The sequence below is a fragment of the Vollenhovia emeryi genome, unplaced genomic scaffold, assembly GCF_000949405.1.
Source record: "Vollenhovia emeryi isolate VEMERY1.0 unplaced genomic scaffold, V.emery_V1.0 DF939141.1, whole genome shotgun sequence".
Lineage (NCBI taxonomy): Eukaryota > Metazoa > Arthropoda > Insecta > Hymenoptera > Formicidae > Vollenhovia > Vollenhovia emeryi.
The window spans coordinates 1,494,942-1,521,542 of NW_011967225.1; the positions used below are offsets into that span (position 1 = coordinate 1,494,942).

General features: G+C 42.0%; 5 protein-coding genes across 13 annotated transcripts in view; 3 read left to right on the forward strand and 2 right to left on the reverse strand.

Annotated features, from left to right (window-relative positions):
* The first annotated feature begins 996 nt into the window (after positions 1-996).
* Positions 997-7,267, forward strand: LOC105567027 (putative elongator complex protein 1). Of its 2 annotated transcripts, XM_012021538.1 has the most exons (14): positions 997-1,091; positions 1,206-1,726; positions 2,001-2,432; positions 2,515-2,997; positions 3,084-3,304; positions 3,379-3,782; positions 3,868-4,972; positions 5,076-5,269; positions 5,385-5,649; positions 5,890-6,026; positions 6,197-6,351; positions 6,423-6,486; positions 6,557-6,665; positions 6,987-7,267. In XM_012021538.1, the coding sequence occupies exons 2-13, from the start codon at positions 1,292-1,294 to the stop codon at positions 6,619-6,621; spliced, it is 3,960 nt and encodes a 1,319-aa protein (XP_011876928.1). In that variant the 5' UTR covers positions 997-1,091; positions 1,206-1,291; the 3' UTR covers positions 6,622-6,665; positions 6,987-7,267. The 2 variants fall into 2 exon arrangements, with proteins under 2 accessions (XP_011876928.1, XP_011876927.1); XM_012021537.1 differs by lacking the exon at positions 6,987-7,267 and having other exon boundaries at positions 6,557-6,938.
* Positions 7,268-7,781: 514 nt separating this feature from the next.
* LOC105567028 (G2/mitotic-specific cyclin-B) lies at positions 7,782-10,141 on the reverse strand. Its single transcript, XM_012021539.1, has 5 exons — positions 9,913-10,141; positions 8,731-9,357; positions 8,375-8,614; positions 8,148-8,266; positions 7,782-8,074 (listed from the first exon to the last, which is right to left on the reverse strand). Exons 1-5 carry the CDS (start codon positions 9,940-9,942, stop codon positions 7,822-7,824), a joined length of 1,269 nt encoding a protein of 422 aa, XP_011876929.1. The 5' UTR covers positions 9,943-10,141; the 3' UTR covers positions 7,782-7,821.
* A 2,096-nt stretch (positions 10,142-12,237) lies between these two features.
* On the forward strand, positions 12,238-14,531 carry LOC105567031 (Down syndrome critical region protein 3 homolog). Its single transcript, XM_012021551.1, has 6 exons — positions 12,238-13,033; positions 13,111-13,254; positions 13,386-13,778; positions 13,852-13,948; positions 14,023-14,148; positions 14,389-14,531. Exons 1-6 carry the CDS (start codon positions 12,977-12,979, stop codon positions 14,469-14,471), a joined length of 900 nt encoding a protein of 299 aa, XP_011876941.1. The 5' UTR covers positions 12,238-12,976; the 3' UTR covers positions 14,472-14,531.
* Positions 14,525-26,601, reverse strand: part of LOC105567030 (mono [ADP-ribose] polymerase PARP16) — a 39,800-nt gene continuing 27,723 nt past the window's right edge. For 2 of the 6 annotated variants that reach the window (XM_012021550.1, XM_012021549.1), the window contains exons 2-7: positions 16,686-17,031; positions 15,922-16,077; positions 15,621-15,830; positions 15,334-15,499; positions 15,110-15,242; positions 14,525-15,033 (exon numbers count right to left, since the gene is read on the reverse strand). In XM_012021550.1, coding sequence (XP_011876940.1) covers positions 14,874-15,033; positions 15,110-15,242; positions 15,334-15,499; positions 15,621-15,830; positions 15,922-16,077; positions 16,686-17,009 — 1,149 coding nt within the window. In that variant the 5' untranslated portion in view covers positions 17,010-17,031 and the 3' untranslated portion in view covers positions 14,525-14,873. Of the gene's footprint in view, positions 15,034-15,109; positions 15,243-15,333; positions 15,500-15,620; positions 15,831-15,921; positions 16,078-16,685; positions 17,032-17,460; positions 18,590-18,820; positions 18,870-18,954; positions 19,068-26,601 lie in introns of those variants that run through there. The other 4 variants (XM_012021546.1, XM_012021548.1, XM_012021547.1 and 1 more) reach the window with 4 other exon arrangements.
* Positions 23,471-26,601, forward strand: part of LOC105567029 (myocyte-specific enhancer factor 2) — an 83,290-nt gene continuing 80,159 nt past the window's right edge. The window contains exon 1 of one of the 3 annotated variants that reach the window (XM_012021544.1): positions 23,471-24,048. The gene's annotated coding sequence lies outside the window, so the exon portion shown is untranslated. The remainder of the gene's footprint in view (positions 24,049-26,601) is intronic. The other 2 variants (XM_012021543.1, XM_012021540.1) reach the window with 2 other exon arrangements.

A 26,601-nucleotide genomic window follows, 5' to 3' on the forward strand; every position in this document is an offset into this window, starting at 1 on the left:
TAAGGATAGTCGACTATGATTGGTCAATTCTTATGTGCCTGACGGAATTGACCAATCATAGTCGACTATCCTTACGACTACGGCTTTACGACTTCTATGTAGACGAGGCTTAATTGGTCAATTCTTATGTGTCTGACGAAATTGACCAATCGCAGTCGATTATTCTTACGACTACGACTTTACAACTTCTATGTAGACGAGGCTTCAAGCCTCCGCTACAATGATTCTCGGTTCTGTCTACAATGGTCGTAGTCGTAGTCGCTCGATAAGAATTGACCAATCGCAGTCGATTATTCTTACGACTACGACCATTGTAGACAGAACCGAGAATCATTGAGTGCGTTCCGGCCAGACACTGCTACCGTAGCGCTACAGCTTTTTCGCTACAATTGTAGCGGTGCCATATATACATTAGCGTGCATAACCTCAAAATTGAATTATAAGAGTCGCGTTTACCTCGTTTACAAAATTAATTGAAACGAATAGAATGGAAAATATTGAAGATTGGCTCATGAATGACATATTGTTCGATGATTCATCAGATGAAAGCAACGTTAAAGAGGAAGAAGTTCCGCTACAGTTGTAGCGGTACGTTTTGCCGAAACGTACTCGTGTAGCGCTATCGTAGCGCTACCGTAGCGCTACGGTAGCAGTGTCTTGCCGGAACGCACTCATTGTAGCGGAGGCTTTAGAATTGACCAATCATAGTTGACTATTCTTCCGACACGACTTACGACATCCAATGTAGACCCAGCCTACGACTTCTATGTAGACGAGGCTTTAAGCCCGTATCAGACTACGGATTAAGATTAAAATTAGATTGAAATTTGACCAATCAGAGTAAAAGTTAAGCCCGTATCAGACTACGGATTGGGATTGGGATTAGATTGAAATTTGACCAATCAGAGTAAAAGTTACTGAACTTAAAATTAGTAAACTTTACTGTGATTGGTTAAATTTTAATCTAATCCCAATCCCAATCCCAATCCGCTGATACGGGCTTTACGTCTGCACTCACGGTTAGTCACGTTGCTGGGTACCGCGTGTTCGTCGCCAAGGTTAGTTGTCGCGTGGTCTGAAAAAACAAAAAGGTACGTTAAACTCGAGGTAGATATAACAACTTTTGATAAACACATTGCACTTTTAAGTCGTATTATTTTCCTCCGACTCGCACACGAATTATTTTATACTTTCTCTATCCGCAGTGATGTATAATTATTTTCGTAATACATGAAAGAGATATAAACTCGACTCGCCGTTGTTGCGAAGCGTTCGATAAGAAAAGGAAACCATGAAAAATCTCGCGGTTCACGAAGTACGTCGTAGGAATCTCGAATGTTTGAGGGACGCAAGAATTAATCAAGATCTCTTGAAGTCCATACAATGCTCTTTGAATGCGAGCAACAACGATGTATACTTGCTGGTGGACAAGTACCTCTGCGCGATACCGTTCGAAGGCCAGAGAATTCTGGACATGGATCATCCCTCCAAAGTAATCGCATTGGAGTATTGCATCACCATGCAGGAATTGTATTGTGCATACGAGTCCGGTTGCATTACCACAATCGACACAAAAGATCACGCTTCTATCGAGTGCAAAGTAGCGGCGACGTTCGCCAGTGGTCTACAGTGCATGAAACTCAGCCCGGATCATGAGCTCATCGTTGTTGTAACGGGTGCAGGAACTGTAGCCACTATGGTATTAGACTTCCAGATAATGTCGGAGGTAAATACTACTTCTAAGCTTTTTGCTAAACTTGGTTCCTATCGTGTATTTACTGAGCACAAAGACTGCCGACTGTGTGGCGAAGAAAGCGACGACAAGCTTGCACATTTTGTGTGCTGTAGAATTAAAAAGAGACGAAAAGGAATACGAACTGTAATTCTAAAGAGCGAACGTAGATCTCTTCTTTAAGTCGCAAAAGTAACTCTAACAGTGAACACAGTGAATTATTAATTCTACTCGATACACTAAATTAGATATTTAATTTTGTTTATAGGTAAATTTGTACTCCGAAGAGTTTGGGCAGAATGAATTTGTCAATGTTGGTTGGGGTAAAAAGGAGACTCAGTTTCATGGTTCCATGGGTAAAGCGGCGGCTCGAGCCAAATCGGAACAGCCGATACCGAATAAGTACGATGAAGGTCGCACTCGGATCGCTTGGCGTGAAGACGGTGCGTTTTTCGCTGTTAATTTTCTGGATAGGGAAACAAAAATTCGAAAATTTAAGATATTCGACAGAGAGGGCACTTTGCATTATACCAGTGAACAGGTCAACGGATTGGAAGAACATATAACTTGGAATCCATGTAACAATCTAATGATCGCCATACCTCAGATATTAAACGATAAGTATGTCGTTGCATTCTTCGAGAAAAACGGCCTGAAATATTCGGAGTTGTTATTGCCCTTTAAACCGGGTGAAGTAAAGGTGCGTTAAATATTGGAGTGAACGATTTTTTAAGACCTTACAAGTTTATATATTTCATTAAATAGATGTCTTCTTACGACAGGTGAAAGATCTGCTTTGGTCATCAGATATTTTGGCCGTTGTCTGTCACGAGCCAGAAGCGAGCACTACACAAATACAACTATGGACTGAAAGTAATTGTCATTGGTATCTTAAACAAACTCTTGTCTTTCCTGTAGATAATCAATTGCTGTATGCAACATGGAGCAATGTAGCTGAAACTAACAAAAAGGAATTAATTTACGTAACAACGAAAGAACTTACTTTCTGCTCGTTTAATTGGTGCCACAGTCATAGCAGAGGCAGCACTGTGGATGATAAAGCTGTATTTGGTGTTATTGACGGAAACAAAATATTAGTTACTGCTTTTAAAGACGGAATTGTCCCACCGCCAGTAGCACATCAATCTATAGAAACTTTCGAATCACAAAATGCAATTAGTTTTGCCCCGAGTAAATCATCTTCGATAAGCAGCAGCGATTTCTGTACTATTTCATGCAATAATAGACTGATGTTTTTCAAGAAGGTAATTTATCTTAACAAAATGATGCAGAGATATAATGATACATAATCTATTTATTACTGTCTTATGTTATTTATCTAATGTTGTAGGAAGCCAACTCAGACTATGTACACGTAAACTCGTACAGCATTGATTTTGACTTACGTGACATGCAATTTGAAGAAGTCCCTTGCATCGTTTCGAAGCACATAAATCATTTCTTGTGGTTTACAGAAGACATCATATTGTTCTCTATAATTATAGAGAACCATAGTCTCTTGTGCGTTTTATCTCTAAATGAAATAAATTCCAAGGACTGTCTGAAAATACAGTATGTAATGTCCCAGAATCATCACGTGTGTGAAAATGATATGTGTCTAACTTGAATTGTTTTTCTTTTTATAGAAAAGTTCACGTTTTGGATTATTTAATAGAGCGTATAGTTTCTTCTCCCGATGCAAATGCTGCTTACATAAAAGCAAGAGATCAAATATTTAAGTACACACGGGATGGAAGAATTGAACACACAAATATAACTTTAAGCAAGCCATGCGTGAAAATGGAAGTTATACAAATTGACTCGAGAGACGTTATCCTTGCACTGTCTTCGGACAACAGTTTCTTAGTTGATGGAAAAGAAAGTGCTAAGAATATTACAAGTTTTTATGTACATTCTGAATTTTTGCTTCTTACATCGCTACAAGATACACTTATTTGCGTCTCATTAAATGAAAGTGGTGTACAGCAGCTAAGTAAACATGATTTGACCGTTAAGCCTTGGTTAGATAACGAGGTGGAGGTATTTACAAGTAAATATGTGTATATATATTTTTTTGTTATATTTTACTTATTGTGTAAAGCACATTTTTCTGAAATTTAAACGTATCATTACAGATATCTATTTTAGACGAGTCGAAAAAAATTCTACTATAGTAACGGCGATACCACACGACTCGATGGTAATTTTACAGATGCCTAGAGGAAATTTAGAGGCTATACATCCAAGGCCTTTATTGCTGCATCTAGTAAAATCTTGTCTTCGTAACTGGAATTATTTGACGGCGCTTGCCATAATGACTAAACATCGTATAAACTTAAATTTAATATACGACCACGATCCACAATTATTTCTGGATAATGTGGAAAGGTTCATAAACGATCTTGTACAGCATAATAAAGTGATTTGGTTGAATCTGTTTTTGTCAGAATTACAGGACAGCGATGTCACTGATACGACGTACGCATTTTGTTATGTCGATCGCAAATCTGGCCATACAAGTGACAAAACTACAGTTAATAAGGTAGACAAGATTTGTAAGTTATTAAGAGATACCATGGAGAAACATCAAAATGCGAATAATTTAATACAACCAATATTGATCAGCTTGGTGAAAAATCGACAAAGACAAGGATTGGAAGATGCACTTAGCAAAATAAAGCAAATAAAAATGTTGGAAGATTCACGAAGAATGGCGCCACATGGTTTTACCGTATCTGCTTTCGAAGCGCTAAAGTTTTTACAGCATTTCGTCACTTTCGATATACTATACGATATTGCATTAGGCATGTACGATTTAGAACTCGCACTGTTCATAGCGAGTAAATCACCGAAAGATCCCAAGGAATATATACCATTTCTGAACAAATTGAAAAAATTAGACGAAAATTACATGAAGTATACTATTAATGTTCATCTTAAACGTTATGATTCAGCGTTAGAGTATTTGTCTAAAGTTCCAGGACATTTTGAAAAATGTTTAGAATTGATACGTAATCAACAGTTATATAAGTTTGGAATGAAATTATTTAAAAGGAACACTGCAGAGCATAAAATGGTGGCTGAAATTTTTGGAGAATTTTTATTAAGCGAAAATAAATATCCGGAAGCTGGTATGATGTTTTATAGAAGTGGCAATCTTGACAGAGCTGTAAAGACATTTACCATGTCACCTGATAATTGGGAAGACGTGATCGCAATAGCAAAAGAAATGAAGTTAAGGTAAAGATAAATTTTGTTTCATATATACATGAAGAAATATTCATTCCTTATTAGAATTAACTACATATGCTGTTCTATGTCATATAAGAATTAATTTTTTCAGCCAAAAAAATTTAAACCAACTTTACCAAACCCTGGTTGAAAATTTGAAAGAAGCGCGAAAATATGAACCTGCAGCTACAATATTAAAAGATTACCTAAATGATGTTGAAGATGCAATTGCATTATTATGTGAGGCAAAATTATGGAAATACGCAATACGGATAGCAATTGATAATCAGCGTTTAGATCTGAATGGTTAGAAAATAATAAGTAAATTAATATGTAGTATATATATACTATGTAATATTTATACATAAAACAAAAATTATAATTTAATATAGCATTCATATTCTCTGTTCTGTCTTTATAGAAACGCATATTAAACCTGGACTGAAGGAACATGCAGAACATGTGATTTCACAGTTGAGTGAAATGAAGAGAAACTTTTTAAGACACAAGTCGCGTCTTGCTGTAGTGAGAGCAGAAATTGTGACAAAACATACACAAGTGTTCGTTGACAAAGTCTATAAAGATGAACTGCAATCTAATAAAGAGCTTCTGGATACCATTAGTGATACAGCCAGCATTGCCGATTCTACTGCAAGCCAACTATCGCGACTGTCTATACATACAAGGTGTTTATATACTTTAAAGTAATCTGATATCACTATTACAAGATTTGTTCTTTATAGCTTCACTGATGTACGTTCGTTGTATTGAAAATGAAATAGATATACATTTAAACTTTAGCGAAAGCGAGAATTTAGTGTAGTTTAGTGCAGCATAAAGAGCAAACCTACAAACGTACGTGTACCCATATATGATTTTACATCTGTATACATATGAAGTAAAAAAATATAAAAATTTCTTTTTAGCAAAAGCTATCGGTCAAGTAAAAACCGTAGAAAACAAGAGAGAAAATTGTTCAGTTTAAAAGAGGGCAGTATGTTTGAAGATATAAGTTTAATACATGCTCTTTACCAACTCGTTAATTGTGCGAACAAGAATAGAGGTTTGTCCACATAAACAATATAAATTCGCAATTATTACAACATTATTGAATAATATTGCAGAATATATTAACTTTGTCATTATAATATACATTGTATACGTTATGTATTTTTAATTTTACTTATTTTCAATGTATGCTCTAATTGTAATGAAAATAATTTTTATTCACAGATGAATGGTGTCAGCTGTTACAACTGCTAATAAGATTCGAGTTTGATGAAAGCGCAGAAAAGATCGTAGTTGAGGCAAAGGACTTCTTTCAATTGGTGGAAAGTAGTAAAAATGAAATTTGGGACAAATCCATTCCCACAAGTTTCTCTATCCTAGTAAGTAATTAGTATCCAAGGTAGTTCAGTGATTCATGAATTGCGTTTCACATTACTTAATTTATTTATAGGAAAAATATGGAAACTATTCACAGGCACAACTTCAGGAATATATGGGTGCTATTAAATTAGTTGGCAAGTATTCCCAAAATCCGATTTTTTGCATTCATTAGCTCTTCATAATTTTGTGCTTTTAACTTTTTAGAACGCTATGTAATATGTTCTCCTGAACTTGAAGAAACACCACGTATATTGACCACATTTTTTTAAACATTTTTCTGTAAATAAATCAATTTACAATGTGTTTGAAAGATGTAAGTGACAAATTAATTTTTTAAATATGCATATTAGTGTTTAAATATAAAATGGTAGGCGCTATTACATAATGAGTATGAGACATTGATGTAATAAATAATGACAGACGTAGTAATGTAGTTATTTATTTACATAGATGTGTATATAGAGATAGTAATTTAATCTATATCATTATGATATTATAATTAAATTTTCAAATAATTAAGCCTAAATGTAATAGCCATCTGTATTGAATCCTAGAGTCATATATATTAAACATCTAAATTTGGAAATGTTAAAATTTGGATTACTTAACAATATAAAATTTTATCTTGTTTCAGACACGCGCAAATACTTATATACTAATTATTTTATATACATATTATAGGATATAGCAGTATAAAACGTAAAATCGAAGAACATTTCTTTATCACTATATTGATAAAAATTTTCTAAACTATGTATGATATCTCCAAAAAATTATTACCTCTCGCTTTTGTACACAACTTTCATCCAATTTATATTTCAAAATGGCAATCGAAAGACTTAACGATAGCCTCCCATACTAATTGAGATAGACTACATTTGAGAAAATACGAATATAAAAGTATAAGAAAAAAAATGAAATATTAGCATACTCATATATTTTCATGCGGTGGCATCAAAAGTATAATGTGTAGGACTTATATCAAAATTAAAATATAATTAACTAGGAAAAAAACTAAAAGCTTTATTTAATATCTTATTATAAAAGGATGCGTTTTACGTTTTCCGCTGTACTTAGATTCACTACGGCAGTCCAAAAAAAAAGTCCATTAGTATTACCCGACTAAATTTTCATGCTTATAGTAATAAACGTTTTGTATCTAAATACGTCTTCTTTGTTTTTATTATGTGACTAAATGAGAATTGACTCTTCAATAAGAGATTTGTGCATTAAATGTCTAGTGTGCACATTCATTATTTTACGATAAAGCTTTACTTTATCCTTCGTTTATCTTAGTTTTATTTCTTCAAAGACACAATCTTTCTCCCTCCCTCTCTTCCTCTCGATGAACTATAACGTCATTATCATATTTATTGATACGACATTTAATGGGGGCAAATATCTTATTAAAAGGATCTCAAAATCGAAGTGTGAGTTCACAAACAATTCTATTTAGTTCTATTACAAGTTTATGACTCCTTGCTTGTTGCAATGGAGAGCATAATTGGAGACTTCAGCTCTGGTCGAATACTAATTTTCATGTATTTCATATGGACGTACTTCTTTCTCACAGCTTGATGTTTACTGTCTTCTGCTTTCACTATTATTGCAGCTATATCACGTACTACAGGTAACACATCGTTCTTCGAGTAAGTGCTGTAGTATGCTAGAGTATCTGACCAAATAATCTTGCCTTCGTCCTCTTCATCATTACCGATAATTCTACAATTATTAATTTATTCATTAATCGAAGATCATCACAAAAGGTACATTGCAAGACAATTCAGTTGCTTACAAAAATGCTAGATATAGCGCTGCTGCAGCGATGAGACTAGGTGAATAGTGACACATCTCATAGTGAACCAAGCTTAGCTCAAGGAAATACTTGGCCATTGTATGATGTACAGGGAGCGCCTTGAAAGAAATTATTTCGATATTATTCGAAAACTTACAGCGCTAGTTACAAACAGCGTAAACAGAGCAATGAGACGGCGTTAAAACCCTGAGCGTTTGTGCACGTACTTGTCCAGCCTTGCTGTATCTCCGAAGGAAATGCAGCGGTAACGGTCGCCCGAACGAGTAGTCCAGGGTTTTCACCATGAGCATTTCCATGTTCAGTATATCTGCCTTTGAATAAGCCTTGTCCGTGATATATACAAAATCACTTATATCCGGCGAATACATTTCTTCATACTTGCTAGCGATAAACATAGCCGTAACGCCAACCAGCTGCAATCTCTTTCTATCTATGGTCCGGTAGAGCTGCAAGAATAAAATACGGTGTGAGCAAAAATATACGCGCGAAATAATTGACATAGCTGTTCAAAGTTGAAAGACGTTCGCCTCTGACGCGACGTGTTACACCGTGCGCGCCATACCTGTAAGAAGCGATCGATAGTTGCGACGGTGAGGTACAGTGTCTCTTGCATCAATCGAAATTGCTGATGTACTTCCACCAACCAATCTATCAGCACGCTTCTCATCTTAGAGGTGATTTCCTGACCCGCTAGATATCCCTTCTTAATAGGAAAGTTCCTCTCTAATTTCCTCAAGTACTCGTGTATGTCGTTGGTATAGAAAGAAACTAGAATTGGGTTATTCTTGTCTTGCTCGTCAATGTCTTCGAACTTCAATAGATCCGTTGAAAACGATCTATTCCTCTCTTCTCTCTTCGGACTAACGACAGTAAGTGCCGAGTGCAAAGCATGCGCGTTGGGTGCAACGGTCGTGAGTGTCGTTTTCACAACCGGTTTTACAATTTGCACTGGCGGCTTCTCGGGTGCATTCGCCACTGGCTTCTCGGGCGCGTCTGCCGCTGGCTTCACCGCTTGCTGCTTCGGCGGCACTTTCTTCTTTTGCAATAAACTAGTCCTGTCGATAGGCTCGACACCCCTTACCGTGTTAATTTTATTGCTTATTTCGCCTAGCGCTGCCCTTTTCCCCTTCGACGGCACAACGGCCACCAAGGGCTTCGTGGTTTTAACATTCTCCTTCGCATGGTTCACCTGATAACACGTACGCGCGCATCAAATTAAAGACAAAATTGGAAACAAGTTCGAAATTGTCTCGTAGCATAGAAAACGACATGCACGCGTGAAAATACTCTCGTTAACGTCACGCCAAAATATCAATTAGCGTTACATCAGGAATGGAGTAGCATGTACATGATATCCCGCGGGAAGTCATTGTTTACAGAAAAATGGCACAAAGCCACTTGCAATTCTCTCGTTTATGCAATGTTTACAAATCAACCGACGACAACCAATACGTTCCCCGTTCGTTGACGTTACATAAACATTGCTCGACGAGGGGGAAAACCTCCTGAAGAACATTCCCTCGGATTTATTCTAACAAAAAAATTGCTCGCGTTCCACGAGGCTCGAGGGATCCGTGCGGCATTACGACCGGGGCTAGGCGAGTAAATGAGAATCGCGAGAACGTGGACGGGCATTTAAGTGCGCTGGGAGGCATTTAAAGATGGGGCCAACCGTCCTGGCCTTAATCGTCCGAGTAACCCTCGACTCTGCACCGCGCCCCACGGAATCGAGTATCGTGCTCACCGTGACCGCGGTCCGATTTCTCATCGCCATTGTCAGTCGCAATCGGGGCCCTTCTCTCCGTTGCAGGCACGAATCTCCGTCTCTTCCTACGAGAAGCAAGCCGCCGGCCAGTCGACTCGATATAACTTCTTGTCGGGAGTAACGTACCGGCGATTTGAATTTGTTTACCCCCGGACGGGACGCGGCCGCGCGCCTGCGCGTTGGCGACGGCGAAGGCGGGACTGGCGGGAGACGCAAACGCCTCATTGGACGAGCGGCCGCCCTACGAGAATGTTTCCTCGCCCGAGAAAGACGTTGGACTACGGGGAAAAAGTGGCGGTTTTCTGAAACAAAACAAGTAAAATGCCCGCAGACGCGAGAGAGCCTGGCTGGCCGCTCTGTCGGTGTATCGGAGACGCACGGGAAAGTAGCGGAGGGAAACTGCTTTAAGCCCGCTGCAGACGATGCTATTTTTCCTGCTGGATTGCTTGCGATTTACTAAACTACTAGGAATCTTGAGTGCTGAGTGGTGCAACGATAGTAATTTACTAAGGGCTTGTTTTCTGTTCCTGCACTGGTGAACTAGTGCAATAAATTGGAGTAAGACAAGTATATTTTTTCTCATTCTAGCTTAAGCCCGCTGCAGACGATGCTATTTTTCCTGCTGGATTGCTTGCAATTTACTAAACTACTAGGAATCCTGAGTGCTGAGTGGTGCAACGATAGTAATTTACTAAATCGCAAGCAATCCAGCAGGAAAAATAGCATCGTCTGCAGCGGGCTTAACTGCACTAGTTCACCAGGGGTGCTTTCGCGACGTAGAGTAAAATGATCCGGATCAAAATGATCCGTGCTATGATTGGTCAAATCTGAAATTTCGTAGCATCTCATTGAAATTTTATTCAATGAAATTCCAGATTTGACCAATCATAGCACGGATCATTTTGATCCGGATCATTTTGATCTACGTCGCGAAAGCACCCCAGTGCAGGAACAGAAAACAAGCCCTAAATCGCAAGCAATCCAGCAGGAAAAATAGCATCGTCTGCAGCGGGCTCTATACATATACACGCAGAAGGGAAATTCTTATCGATATTGTTTTACTTATTTTTGTTTCTCGCAGAGATTAATCTTGCATACTTCCTCGGATATCGCCAAACTGTTTCCGAATATTTCCAAATCCTCGAACCACTTTTGCCGGCGGTCGGTGCTTTCTAATTTATAATTGCGATTATATGACCGGTATTCATAGTCAGATCTTAAATTCGTAGATCGTCTTGAATTTATTTAAAAATGCTGTATGGAATATTTCATCGGCTACGGGACCGACCTATGGTGTTTTGGGAATCAAGAGGAAATCAATCTGCAAGAATATCGCGGAGATGCTAGGGAAAAGAAACTCGTCGTTAGTGAATATTAAATAAAATTTCAATGTAATGCTATGAAATTTCAGATTTGACCAATCATAGCACAGGGTTATTTTAATCTGGATCATTTTGATCTTCACGCGAAAGCAGCCCCGACTACAGATTGAGATTGGGATTGGATTGAAATTTAACCAATCACAGTAAAGTTTGCTAATCTCAAGTTTAATAACTTTTACTCTAATTGGTCAATTATCAATCTAATCTCAATCCGTAGTCTGATACGGCCTTTAACAGACTTTCGGTTGTGTACTGCACGCTCATTGGATTATCGCTTTAGATTACGGATTGAGATTGAGATTAGATTGAAGTTTGACCAATTAGAGTGAAAGTTACTAAACTTGAGATTAGTGAACTTTACTGTGAGTAGTCAAATCTCAATCTAATCCCAATCTCAATTCGTAGTCTGATACGGGCTTCACGCTCTATATTCGAATAAGCGTACAGCTTCTATGGAATAGCTTTTGTAGTTTTTCCATAGTGCCAAAGCTATACTACCATGCATACAACTTTTCTCTCATTGGTCTGCCCAGAGCAATGTTGGATGCGCAGAAGGGATCGACGCAAAACGAAACAAATGACAGAGCGGATCTATCGTCTGCAGCGGGCTTTAGATTGAACTTTGACCAATTAGAGTTAAAGTTACTAAACTTGAGATTAGTAAACTTTACTGTAATTGATCAAATTTCAATCTAATCCCAATCTCAATCCGTAGTCTGATACGGGCTTTACGTGTATTCCGCTCCATGTGACGCCACCCTGAGTCACGTGTCACAACCAGTCACAGCGTGGCTTGTCGGTGACAGTTCATGTGATTGGTCGTACGCACAGCTGATCGCGACTGCGTTCAGAAACGTCACTCGAGCGCCCCAGTGTGTCATTTTATCCTTGTTTACCGGCCGGTGAGCAACAAAGATAAGATGATACCAGAGAGAAACCTGAGAGCGGCCATCCCAGCCTCGACGAGCACTTTTTCCAACGCTTGACGCGCCGCCTGAGAAAGTGGATGTGAACTACATCCATTTCGCTCGGTAACGAGACATGGTTCGTGTCCATACTATGGTTCATGTCCGAACTATTCAGATGAGAAGAATCATTATAGTCTGACAAAAGCCGATAATTTCATTGTTCTGGATTTCTCTCTGGTGGATAAACCCAGAACAATGAAATTATCGGCTTTTTGTCAGACTATTCTGCTATAATATCCATCTCATCTGAATAGTTCGGACATGAACCGTAGTACGGACACGAACCATGTCTCGTTACCGAGCGGAATGGATGCCACTTTTTCCAACGCTTGACGCGCCGCCTGAGAAAGTGGATGTGAACTATACTGGATGGCCTGGGATGGCCGCTCTCAGGTTTCTCTCTGATGATACACAAGACACTCAGGTGGTTTCCGAACGCAGCCTTGCTGAATCGTGACAGCTGTCGCCCCGAAGCGGCCTTTCCAAGCTCGCTGGACCAGCAAGTAATTACTTATCGTCCTTTTCTGCCGAGCTGCACTTGGAACAATATGCATGGAACTGACTGAAGAATGTCGAGCGCAACAACGACTATTATTTACTCGACGGCGTCGCTCCATTTCTCTTAACGGATGAGCCGATGCTCGCGGTATCCTTTGACAAGCGTCAAAAGAAAGTTGGAAGGCCACCCGCGAAATGTCGATCAACATAGACATAAAGTTGAAACGCGCCAGCAAAATATATCACGAAGGGGTTGGTTTAATCACGGTCTCATGATTATTAACCGCGCGGATGCGGTTCGCGATTAAAAAAGTGAGGTTATGTCGCAGGAGGTGGTCGCCGGCTTGATACTGTTGAAAACCAACTCGGACGTGAAGCACGATGGCATCTTTCTCACCATGGAAGGCTCGGTGAATCTGCAGCTTAGCTCCAAGAATGTCGGTATCTTCGAAGCGTTTTATAATTCCGTTAAGGTAAGTACTTTGTTGCGCATATACTGACGCAGGAAAACTGCCCAAGCGTTTCTTTTTTTTTACAATGTTCCTTCTCACTGCGAATACGACGGACGTTAATGTTGTGCCACGCCAATCGCGTTTATTTTCAGCCAATACAGTTGGTCCAATATACGCTAGACGTTGCTCCGTCGGGAAAGATTCCCAGTGGCAAGACGGAAATACCATTTGAACTGCCACTGAAGCCAAGGGGAAACAAATCTCTCTACGAAACGTATCACGGCGTGTTCGTGAATATACAGTACCTGATACGCTGCGACATAAAGCGGAGCTTCCTTGCGAAGGATGTGAGCAAGTCGCTGGAGTTCATAGTCGAGGACAAGGCCAGCGCCAAGGTGGACAAGGATCACAGCAAGATCGTGTTCTTCAAAATAATGCCGGAGTCTCTGCAAAATACTCGGGACAGACCCAACGTACCAAGGTTTTGCATCTCCGGGAGATTGGACTCCTTGTACTGCAAACTCTCCGAACCTCTGACGGGCGAAGTATGTGCGACCTCTTCCCTTTCATTTACCAATGTTATTCAGGATATCACTTTCCTTCGTCTATCATCTGCAGGTGGTGATCGAACAGTGCGAGGCTGTTATAAAGTCTATAGAGCTACAATTGGTGAGGGTAGAGACTTGCGGATGTGCGGAAGGATACTCTAGAGATGGTGAGAATAGAATTTTAAGTCTACGTAACGCGACGATAACGAGAGAGACGAAAATTGACGGTGTATTTTCGCAGCGACGGAGATACAAAATATACAAATCGGAGAAGGCAATACTTGCACGAATCTTGCTATTCCAATTTACATGATATTTCCAAGACTATTTACATGTCCCACTTTGAGCACAAGCAACTTCAAAGTCGGTAAGAACACTGTGTCGCAAGCAGTTATCGCACTGAAGCTCATTCTACGATGGATGCAAGACGCTAAGCCGCAACGCAAGAAATCGACCAATCATAGCCGGGGTATAAGAAGAATGATCGACTGTCACTGGCCGATTTCTTGCGTTACAGCTTAGCGTTTTGCGTCTGTTGTAGAATAAGCTTAAAACAAACGTGCGAATTACAGAAAGTTACGATGTAAAATTGTCTTTCTTTTTCTAGAGTTCGAGGTAAACCTCATCGTTGTGTTTGAGGACGATTATTTAGTCACTGAGAACTTTCCTATCATATTATCGCGATATTGAAAGTTGTAGAAATAAGAATATTTTGTAAAATAGTACGTCAATATACCTGAATCTTTGCCATATAAAATATTTATTTAATTGCCACACGTGTATTTCAAAAGTGTATATAAAAGGTAATGCTTTTCACATTCGGTGTGAAAATGAACGAGTTAGTCGTAACCGAGGACTTAACATAAAAAGGCTGTAAATGGCAAAATTACAAATCACAGAAGCGCTATTTAAAAAAAATCTTTTCCTTATACATTTTTTCAAAACTTGCAGGCTTTTACGACGCTATTGATTTTTGGCACGTGGAGCCTAATCTTATGAGAACATGGCGTTTGTAGCCTTCTTTTATATCAAGATTTAAACTTGTGTTTCCTTTTGTGTGTGTTATGCACTCAAGCCCATAGATTTGCACTCTTATTCGAATCCCGCTTTCTGAATAAATAGCCTATAGTATTTCTCGACTTGTTTGTTCTGCGTTAGTCCGACCGAGGCTAACAGCACGACGTAGCCGAGCACAAACGTCAGTAATTTGTGCTGCTTGAACCACGCCAGCAGTCCCGTGTTATCGGTAGTACTGAAGACGTAAGATGTTTAGGGATAATTGCACGACTACGTGAAGCTTAGTTAACATCATGTTACGTATGACTTACCTAGGTGAGTGTAGATCTTGGGTATAAACGAGTAAATAGCGTATCCTTACTAAATCGCTATTTGTCACGACAAAGTACTTGTCTGGTATTCTTTCACTAACTGAATCACTCAATGTATTTTGTGCGTTATATCCTGAAACACAATACCACTGTAAAAACTTACACTGTAAACCGTACGATACGCTGTAAATTGTTATCGCTCGCTTAGGCACATTAATGCCTACTTGAGTCTCCTCTCTTTATGTCAGGATGATTAATAAGCTCGCAGAGAGCTATGCAGCTTATCTCACTTCCAAGAAGACTACCTCCCCAGCCGTAACCCACAGGGCTGTACGGTAAGCTCACTCCTAATTCGCTCGAAAAGTATATCCCTTTGCCAAACTCCGACCTCTGAAACGGCAAATTATTTAAAAGTGCACGCCGATCTTTCGTAACTTGAGTAACATAGAGGAAAAATGAGTATACGATAACAGAAATAATTCCAATTTGATTTAACGTGGATTTGCTGTACTTTGCACATGTTTTGTTGTAAACCGTAATGCACGATGGAATGGAAGTTTTCTAAACGGCTGCCATGATACGCATAAAATGTCGAGTGACCTTTAGCACTTGATTTCCATTTCTCTTCTGTTACAGATTGTTTCGCGCTTGCTACTTGAAATATAAGATTTGGAGCTGCGGCCGGCACCTCCAATGGCACTTTCCTCAGTATGGAATTGTACTGTAATGCAGAAGTGTATCTAGGAATTTTTGCGCCGTGCTGGTGTGTTGCGACTTTTGAAATGTCGGGAATTGTAAATATGCATCCTTACACTGTCTTTCTGCACGCTCTTGATATACGGGTCTCTTAATCGTAGCAATACCCAGTATAACAATTCTATTGTTTCCCGGTAATTCTCGTAGGCACCAGCCTCGCCAAGCTCTTTGCACATCACGGGCAAAGGAGGGACTGATTCTATGGCTCTCCTCTGCAGAGAAAGCAATACATAAGATAAATCGTCATATATTATGCTTGCTCGTGTTGCTTCAATTCCCCAAAAATGCCTGAACTTTAAACACAGCTAAATATAAAGGAAAGTCCCCTATTAAGAGCTAGGATCCTGATATGAGGTAGCGGGGTTTCTGTTAAATTAGTGGGCATCATCGGTTGATTCCACCATGAATTTATTGCCCTTGCAGCGAAATCTGTCTGGTGGAAAATCCATTGTTAGATTGTGTAATCGTTGCGAAGAAAGATTTGCGATTGAATTTGGGTGTTGAAAATCTGCTGTCGCATATTAGAAACCTATCTCGTAATAGAGGATTTCCTCTACATTGGGCATGGGAGAGAAAGAAAACGAGGATTCTAAGCGCAAGCAACACGAACAAACTTGTTGGCCACGTTCAGCAGGCACAACTGTTGAGTGAGCGCTCAATGATTTCTTAATATGATTGACTGGATCTAAAAGTATTAACCAATCATACTGAGCGCTCGCTCAACAGTTGTGTCTGCTGAACGCGGCCATTGTTCTGCAAATATCTGGTTCCCGCAGAGGGAGAACCAAAACAAATGGTCTGCGAACATCAGGGACAATACCAAAGCCTCGATATCCTTGTATTCGTTCTTAATGTACATAGGCGGAAACGGCTTTAAGCAGCTGTCGTAGCGATAAGTGTTGGATGCCGCCACGAAAAGGGACCACTTTAAGTCGGCAGCCCTCGGATCTTTCCCCAGTAAGTGTTTCAGCGACGATATCTTTCTCTCCGCATCTTCGTCAGTCACGCCGCGGTCTATCTGAGACGCGTACAATATATTTAATCCAGTCTTGATTGCAGTCTTGTCTCCTGGAACCTCGTATTGTCCATTCTCCCTCTTTCTGGCACCCCTAGGTGCCTCGTGATTTTGATCAGAGTACGCCATTGTCTCATTTATTAACTCTCACCTACAAACAAAATATAATAGTGCGACGTATCTTAAAATTAATTCGAAGAGACAATATAGCATCACGCTGTTGTAACACATCATTGAGATACATTGTGTAAAATAAATAGAAAGTGTAAGTAAGGCTCCTGTGCAAAACACCTTAAATTGACGGAAGTAATGTGAGGAAACGTTTAGGCAGTGTGAGCCGTCACCTGTCTTAAACTCACACAATCTTAGTTTCCAACGGGTGACGGCTCACATTGGCTAAACGTTTTCTTTACTTTCGTCAATTTAAGTTGCGTAAGTCAAACGGAATTTCTTATGCGTCAGAAATTAACACGTGGAGTTACATGTCATAAAAAATACATTAATGATACTTCAGAAAAGTGTGTGACACAATTGACATAATGCATGAACATTATTGTCTCGCTATCAGCGTAAAAATTACCTGGCCACGCGCAAAAAGGTAGAAAAATAGCACTCGTCCCGAAACAAAGTACAAAGATGACCAAGATAAACGAGCACTTATCATCGAGTGCTATTTATCCAGCATTAACAGTCGCGCAATGACGCATACAATTTTTTTTTATCTCCTCTATCGCCCTCAAAATTGTACCCACCGACACATAGTTGTGCATTTAATTTTAATAACAGCAAATTGTTCAACAGCGAATGGAAATTATTGTGGAGTTTACGACATTGTAGAAACAACAAGCATAATGCCTGACCGAAAACACCTGTATTGAACTCTTCAGAATTTTCTAGGGACATTTAATTCCACGCCTGTGTGAAAATTTAGTGAGACGTGTCCCGCTTAAAGGCGTACACGTATAAACGGCGCGATACATGGGTTCTACTGTATATAATTCAGAGGACAATTATAAATGTAAAATTTAAATCCCATTAAGTGCAATGTGCCAACAACAATAGAGCTATATATGTATACGTGACCGTACGGCAGATGTATGTACCCTTGTATTTTTAATGCAAAAAATATACCCGGTAAAAATTCTTTCATGCACGTCAGCATGCATAAATATATAATATTGTATAAAATTATACACGAAATGTGTCCATGCATACTTTCACATTGTATATTTCTATACAATTCTATACAATTCGACACAGTTCTGTATAATTTTATAGATTTAAGACGACTTAAAGATGTCTTGTAGACACGCGTGCCGTATGGGATGCTCTTGTATGAAAAATGTTTCATAATTTTTTTATAAAAGCATGTATAAATCTACAAAAGTATACAGAGCTGTATAGAATTGTATAAAATTACATAAAAATAGGCACGAACATATTTGATGTACACTTTTGTATAATCCTACGTACTTATTCATATTCATGCATAAAATATTTTTTACCGGATATATACGTATAATTCAGTTAGCTCGGAGTTAAAATATTCATGTGCACCGGTAATCCGCGGATAATATTATAATTGTCATTTAATTACGAAAGTAGCTAATGAACTTTAGGGTAACATTTAAATGACGTCCGAGGAAAAGGAAACGAGTGGACTACAATTTTACGCAAATTTTACAGTAAAAATACTTTGTGGAATGTCATCGCGAACGATCCATCCAACATAAAAAAAAAGTTCACGTTTGTAGATCATCGTCGAGATTAATATTTCGAATTGGGAATCGAGCCTTGACGATCTCCGCTTCTGATCGCTTTCGCTTTCATTTTTTTTACAATTAAAAATTCCCCGTCTCTCCCGAGAAGCGCAAAATTACGACCGTGCGGCATTAGAAAACGATTTGTCACAAGAGATTGTCTGTCTCTGCTATACTCACAATGTCCAGCATTCATCTTCCAATCCTTGATTCGCAACCTTATCGCGCGCTAGAAACGATCAGCATTTAACGAGCCGCGCGTGGAGTTTCTCTATTCAATGTATATTTGTTATTTCGTTTCACAAGAAATTTACCTCGCAAGGGGATTCGCGAACGTGCTCCTAATGTCTTTCGCGACCTGTGCCGTATAACGCGTTCGCCGTCCATTTGTTTCGCCGCCTTCGTTTGTTCCCCGCGGCGCATTTTCCTACAAGCAAACCGAAAGGAGAAAGGAGAGCTAATTGGATGTATATCGTATGTTATTACATAGAGGGGGGTTGTTGATACCTCGACGCGTGAATTTAGGCGTTTATCAAGGCGCAGTACGTGGGAAATGTGTCAGGGTTGTGCCGTAAATTGCAAGATTAGATCTACGTGGATTGTTTACGTGTTGTTTCCATTATATTTACGCCAACTTTTTGGTAAACATGCAGTATAACGCCCTCGCCTTCAATTTTTGTAAATTTTGCCGAATTTGCGTGTTTTTCTGCGCAAAATGTATTCTGAGAACGAAAATCTTTTTTTATGCAGACAATATAAATCGTGTAAATTATTATAAATCAACTGGTTACTTTTTAACTGCATTTTCGCGAACAATAAACAAAAAGAAAAAATACTTTTAGACCGGGTTGAATTGGGTCCATTTCCGTGCAATTTATTTATTAAATGATCGCATAATGATTTAAATAATACATGATATCGATGTAGAAGTGTTATTATTTACGCCGATCTGATCTGTTAATTTTTCATGGCGCGCTAAAAATTGTGTCCAGCAAATAACAGCAATTGAATGTAAAATTGCGAGCGAAACAAATTTCCGATACCTGACGAAATATGAACACTCGATGATCCATTATAGATGATCCATTATAGATGATCCATTATAGATTATTCGTGGCGCGTTAAACATAGCGCGCAGGGTTTATGTGTAAATGTAGATTATTATATTTCATGCATTAACGCCCAATCCTGAAATGCGTGTCCACTGATGTGTGCACAAGTTAAATTCACACGTTAGGGCACCAACCCTGCGGGTACGAAACTGTGGAAAACTGTATCCCTAACAGCAACGATGTCATTCGAGTAATCTGCATTTTTTATAGTACCTACCCGGTGATAAATGATTCATCGATCGATCGAATCGACATTGTTCGGCGAATCATTTCTCACTAGGTAAGTCCCTGCGATTCTGTCTTATACGCGGAGAGAATTTTCGTTTAAAATTTATCCGGAAAATCACGCAATCGTGGGACAATGCGGCATTTCAAACAATTTGTTATGAGAGTTTTTTGAAATTTTACCATACGTTTTACTAGTAAACTGTACTAACAATAATTACTAGTGGAATGTATGGTGAAATTCAAGAAACTCATAAAGTTCTTCAAAATGCCATGTTGTCCTACGATCACATCATTTTCAGGATGAATTTGAAGAGGAAATTCTCCCCGTGTACTTCGCGATCCTTCAAAGATTCTTTTCAGAATCTACACGCAATACATGCTGTGGGAAACCCATTACAGTTCGACTTTGAAACGACGAGAAACGGGGAAACTGCAGTGGGTTTCGCTGGAATCGCCGTCGAGAAATTCCGCGTTTCTCGCTCGAAACAGCTCCTTAGTACACGGCAGAAATTAACATCGCGACGGGACACCCTTAAGGTCTCCCCTTATGCGAGATCGTGCGTTATTGCAGGCCAGACGGTATCGCGGATTTTCGCGTGTGATCTCGGGATTATGCATATAAATGTCGCGGCGCACCGAGGTTTCGTGTGGGTACGCGTTTATTACCGGTTAGCACGAGAGACACGAGCGGCAGTTTAGCGCCCGTCTTACATCACATCGGCGTGCGAATGACGTCGCGCGCAAAGCGCGATGTCGACCAAGTGGCAGGACACGCCTTCCTCGTTCGCGGGATCCCGGGAGTACGAGGCACGCTTCTGAGGACATCTCGTCGCGAGGACGTCGCGAGTAAGATGTCGATCGAGCGAACACGCGTGCCAAAATGACCCTCTAGTGAGGATTAATGTGTTTGAGGCGACGGAGGAGAAAGAATTTGTTTATTCGGGTCGAAACGCGATGTACAGTGACGGACAGAATGGTCGCGACACTTTTTTTCATGACTTTAGGAACGCGCATGTAAAATCCAGGCTTATGGCCGTCGAGTAAAATATTCCTCGGAGAAGATTTTGGAACGTAACCCTGAATCTAAATGCATGTTACTAAAGTCATAAAGAAAAGTGTCGCAACCATTCTGTTCACCGCTGCGATGGACAGAATGATTGTGACAGTTTTTTAATGACTTTAGGAACGCGCGCTTAGATTCAGATTTACGTTCTGAAACATTTTATTCGAGAAACAGATCGGGAAGTCCCAGTCTACAATAGAGATTTAAGCCCTAAGCCTTAAGAAATTGACTAATCACAGTCGCGCATTCTACTCATACTTGACCGTGATTGGCCAATTTCTTAAAGCTTAGGGCTTAAATCATCTATTGTAGACTGGGACGAACACTCAAAGTGGTTTCGGAATGGCCATCGAATAAAATATTCCTCGTTAAAAGAAATGTGTCGCAACCATTCTGCCCATCGCTGTACAGACGCGACAGTTTTTTAATGACTTTAGGAACGCGCGTTTAGATTCGGGTTTACGTTCTGAAACATTTTACTCGAGAAATAGATCGGGAACACTCAAAATGGTTTCGGAATGGCCATCGAATAAAATATTCCTCGTTAAAAGAAATGTGTCGCAACCATTCTGTCCATCACTGTACACGCTGGGCCGTTAGAGGACGTGAATTCGTATTCTCCGATAAGCGCCTGATTCGCGCGTTCAGGCACCAATGACCCCTGCGCGTATAAAATTGCAGATAGACTTCTAAGTGACTAAATAGAGACGAGTATGATTTCAGATTGCGATGTCAATCGATCGAAATGACCGTGTCTGACATTGCTGGGGAGGATCACTTTTATCCTCGCTCCACTAACGTAAATGTCTCGTGCACCAAGTTCTGGCAATACGAATACGCTTCGCGTCGCGCGGACGAACGTCGAACAGACGATGCAAGTGGACCGTTGCATCTCGTCAATTCTGCGGGTCAGTTCTGTATCTTGCTGGATAGCGAAAATGCTAAAAGTGAGCGGCTTTGTCTCTTTCTACGGGGACAGGTTGGAAAGTGACAGAGCTACTCACTTTTAGCACTTTCGCTACAGCGTAAGATACGCATTTGATCCACTGGAACGGCGATCGTGACTTTAGCCGTGTACAGAGAATTCGTCGCGTTCCTAAAATACCGGCTTCTTTTTGCCTCTCAAGGGTATAATGACTTAATAAATATCGCCGGCATATTAATGACACAAGATCGTGATATGTTAATGGCGGCACTTTGTCCTCCATTACGAGCGGAAGGGTTACTTTGCGCCGCGGGGGATACTTTGAAGTAATCACAGTCGCAGGGATATCGACTTCATCTTTCTGTTCGAGCACGAAAGCGATTAATCCGCGATACGACGCACGTTATAAGCGTATAGCGCAATTCTAACTTTAAGCGACACTTTGTAATTTTAGCATTTAATTCCGCATTACGCGCTTATAACATACGCGTATCCTTCCCGTCTTGTTTATACATGTAGTCAGTTCTTGTATTTAACTCTGTCTTAAATGCACGTTCAAAGAGTATTTAGTCAAAAAATGATCGGTGCAAACGTTGTACAGACCATTTTTCCGGATAAGAAATGTTGCAAGAGGTATTCAAGATGGTCTTTAAGTATAAGAATTGACTGTAAACATGGCTTTAGTGTGCACTCAGTGCGCACTAGTGCAACCGAATTCGCTACAAGATAACGACGTATCAATTCTCACGAAATTAATTCTCTCGTCGTTTTACCAAAGGTTCTCTTAAAAATCTTGTTTTCTCGTTCTTAAAAAAAAAAGGAAAAGAAATAAAACTATACCGTCTGCCAATTTTTTAAAATTTCCCGGCAACAGCCGGTCGAGTAAGGTGGTCTGTTTTCGACGAAAGTCCAAATGTATAATTCCGTGTCGTTGAAACTTTCCACACAAGCCCGGGATTAATTATTAATATACCAGAGTCCTCGTTAAAACGCTACGGTACTTGGCCTAAGGGAAGTATAGATTCGAGACTAATTAAATAGAAATTTTGCCGAGGTAATTCCGCCGGTCGCATCAATCGATTATTTCAACCCTTCCACGGCCACCGGAACATACCAGTCCTATTTACACGTTTTATCTCTCCCACCGGGATGCAGTGTCCTACTTCGAAAACTGACAAACAAACAAAAAAATAAAACACACGAGGCTCTCTCACGTGGTAAACAGAAATTCGAAGGAGCAAGGGCTAAAGAGCCGCGACAGGGTGTTGGTGCCTAAACATTTCTTAAGGGAAAAGAAAAGAAACTGCCGAAAGGGTTAATCGGAGCCCCGAGCCGCGGGAGTCGATTCGAATGCCGGCCGGGGATCGCGGTTTTGTCGCGCGCAATGAAAACTCGGCCCGCGGCGGCCGGTGGGGCTTTCGCGGCGCCGCGATTGGCCGGCCTGCGGCTCAATGTCACGCGGCTTCAAGGTAAACTATCGGTGACGTCAGTGTACGTCACTTAACAAGTGGGAGTGGATGGATAGATGTCGGCAGCCGCGGTGGTTCTCGCGAATCGCGCTCGGTATTTGTGGAAGCCCGTGCCGCCGCCGCGACGCGATAATGCCGCGCGTTTCTTAGCGATATGTAGTGCTGTGTGCGGTAGCAGCAGTGGCGTCGACCGACTCGTCGCACGTGTTTCGCGGTGCGTGGAAAATCACCGAAATACGTTCGCGCATGCCCGACCGCCGATGACGTCACGAAAATTGTGCTTTTGATCAAGCGACCGCTGCTCGGCGTGTGTCTTTTTTTCCTCTCCCTACCTCACCCTCCGCCCCCTCTCGCCCAGTCTCTCCCCGTCTCTCCCCGTCTCACCCTCTTGCGTTTTCCTACGCCGCTCGTCTCGCGCTCCTCTCCCTCCGGCTCTCTCTCTCTCTCTCCTCCTCCTCCTCCTCTTCCCCCCTTCCCCTTTTCCCCTCTCTTTCTTTTTTTTTCCTACTGGACGCACAATAATGTTGCTGTGCAAAATCAAATAATCGCCGGGGCACGCGCACGCGACGGGGGAGACCGTGTGGGAGCGGCCGAACCGCCGACGGAAAACCGTGAGTAGCAAATCGTCCTCCTTCGCCTGTTTACCTTTTCAAAAGTCACCCGTCACAAAGTAGCCTGTCGGACATGGCCTTCGCTTAGCGCGCATACACGCGCACGCACGTAACGCGCGCCCACCCACACACGTCCCCGCGTGCATGCGCGAGAGCGCGTAGCAGCCGCATGCACGGCCACACGCATGCACGCGCGCGCGCGCGCGCGTCACGTCTCGGTCTCGGATTTCGATGGACCCGCGCGAAACTGAGCGCGCGGGAGAAAAGAAAGCGAGATAGAGAGAGACGGAGAGAGAAAGCGAAAAGGAATCTTCAGCCCTGTCGAAGGTCGCGCGACGGGACACCGCGCACCGTCGCGGGATCTATCGATCCTCGCACGCGGCGATTCCGAGCCGATCGGCGTGCGACGCGCTCCGCGATCTCGCTGCCCGGTCGCGGGAAACCGGTAGATCCGCCGTTTTAACGCGGAAAGGAGGGGGGGGGTAGGTCGGAGTCTCGCCAACGGGTCCCGGGGGAGAAACTTGGGGACCGGGAGAGCGGGACGGAGCGTCGCCGGGCGATCCCGGATGCTTCCTCGCGGGTGCCGCGGGGGGAGGGGGGGGGATGAAGAGGAGGGGAATCGGGAATCCGCGCCAGCTGACGGGACCCCCGGCTCCGGGTTCGGTGGGGCAGAGGGACCGGGGATCCCCCGATCTGTCCGTGCCGGTCGGAAGACGCGCCCGTGCCGCGCGGATCGACGGGCGATCCCGCGCGGGCGGAGGAGGAACCACGCCTCGGAGATCCGCGCCGGCTACTAGTTGCTTCGACCGAGACGTTACGACCGTGTCATTACCGTTTATTACCTCGTTGTCACACCGGGATGATTGATCGCCGACCGATTGTCACCGTCGGCCGAGTCTTACGCGCTACCTGCCGGTTCCCCGCCCCCTCCCCTTCCCCCCGCCGTTGTAATTGTAGTAGATGATTTAACATATAAATATCATTAATAACGTGCGCGCGCGCACGTGTGGAGGTGCGTGGCGTGCATTTCTCTGCGATTTCTTGCAGATACGCGTAGTAGAACTGTTTTATTCGGTCCTTCGATCCTTTCGGTTTCTATCACGCGGGGTACTCCGCCATGTTTTTGGTATAAAACCATAGGATTTCCAATTCACCATAGACGCAGTATACCCAGACCGTTTACATGTAAACAGGAGAGAACGAGATGGCGCAAAACGGCGTCTGTCCTTTTCCACGTGAACCTATAACCCCCCCCCCTCCCCGCTGCTCAAATAAAGGCAAAACGCTCGGTCTAGATACATTATGTCCATGGATTTCACGCTGCCGCATATGCAACAACCGTCTCATTGGCTCCGCCGAAATAATGGCGGACGCGCAGAAAGGATCGACGCGAAACGAAACGGACGACGGAGCGGGCGATATACTAGTAGTTGTACTATGCAAATACGTTCGCGCGTTTGTCTTGCGAGACAATGTGCTGGATCCGCGGCAGGTTTTTTTTTTTCCCCTCCTCCCAGTGCGACAGGGACAACAGTTGCGCGAAGTGGGCACAAGTGCCCGGCAGCCATGTGGCTCAATTTTACGCGCGTTCCTTCCCTCGGTTTTGCACGTGGCGAACGTAGGCTTGTTTTCCATCGCTGCGCCGGCGGACGATAAATTAGAGTGAGACAAGTGTACGTATTTTTCTCACTCTAGTAGCTTTACTGCACCGGCTCGCCAGCGCGGCGATAGAAAACAAGCCCCGTTGACTGCCCTGCGTGGAGTGACGATGCATCACGGAGGCCCTCGCGTCGTCGCGAAATAATTAAATCGTACATCGGCTATTGATTCGCGGCGATCGCGAAGGAACGCGAATTGTTTACTACGCGTATCGGACGCGCTCGCGGAGGCGCACTCGCCGGTGCGCGGGGAGAGACGCGTACCTTTTTTCCCCCCTCTCTCTCTCTCTCTCTCTCTCTCTTCGACAATGGCATTACGCCGTGAAGTTCGCCCGCGTCCTCGAGCACGGGCGACGTCGCCACTGCGATATCGAACCCCCATCGCGGTATCGTCGGTTGTTGTTAAATATTATAAGACGGCAACGTGCGCTGTCGCGCGGCGCTCCGTTTCGTACCGCCATCTGCAGCGGGCTCGAGCCCTCCCCCCCCCTCCCGCCGTCTTCGTAAAATCGCGACCGGTAATGAAGAAATCTGTGCGCGGATGCAACACGCCGGGGTTCGGCGTTCAATTTACGCGTAAAATATGATAATCTACGCCCGCGTGTACACACAAAGTAAACCCATGTTCAACGTGTCGCGTAAGCAATGAGTAATCCGTGGATCATCGAACATTCATATTTCATTAGCATCGGAAACAGGTTGTTTGCAATTTTATTGTCAACGCTGGTTGGCTTGGGCGGCAATTTTTAGCGCGTCGCGAAAAGTTAACAGGCGTAAACGATGTTTCTCAATTAGTATCGGGGTACCTTTTTATATTAACGCACAAATTAATTAATAAATTACAACCGAAGTGCACCTGACTTAATCTAGCCTAAAACTATTTTTTCTCTTTTAT

Excerpts from the sequence above, each read along its gene's own strand:
- LOC105567027 (XM_012021538.1), top strand. The coding sequence starts at position 1,292 with ATGAAAAATCTCGCGGTTCACGAAGTACGTCGTAGGAATCTCGAATGT. Across the intron at positions 3,305-3,378 it reads AAGGACTGTCTGAAAATACA|AAAAGTTCACGTTTTGGATT; the intron begins GTATGTAATGTC and ends TTCTTTTTATAG. Across the intron at positions 6,352-6,422 it reads CCACAAGTTTCTCTATCCTA|GAAAAATATGGAAACTATTC; the intron begins GTAAGTAATTAG and ends ATTTATTTATAG.
- LOC105567028 (XM_012021539.1), bottom strand. The coding sequence starts at position 9,942 with ATGGCGATGAGAAATCGGACCGCGGTCACG. Across the intron at positions 8,615-8,730 it reads CTATCGATCGCTTCTTACAG|CTCTACCGGACCATAGATAG; the intron begins GTATGGCGCGCA and ends TTATTCTTGCAG. Across the intron at positions 8,267-8,374 it reads GATACAGCAAGGCTGGACAA|GCGCTCCCTGTACATCATAC; the intron begins GTACGTGCACAA and ends ATTTCTTTCAAG.
- LOC105567031 (XM_012021551.1), top strand. The coding sequence starts at position 12,977 with ATGTCGATCAACATAGACATAAAGTTGAAACGCGCCAGCAAAATATAT. Across the intron at positions 13,034-13,110 it reads GCAAAATATATCACGAAGGG|GAGGTGGTCGCCGGCTTGAT; the intron begins GTTGGTTTAATC and ends GTTATGTCGCAG. Across the intron at positions 13,255-13,385 it reads CGTTTTATAATTCCGTTAAG|CCAATACAGTTGGTCCAATA; the intron begins GTAAGTACTTTG and ends GTTTATTTTCAG.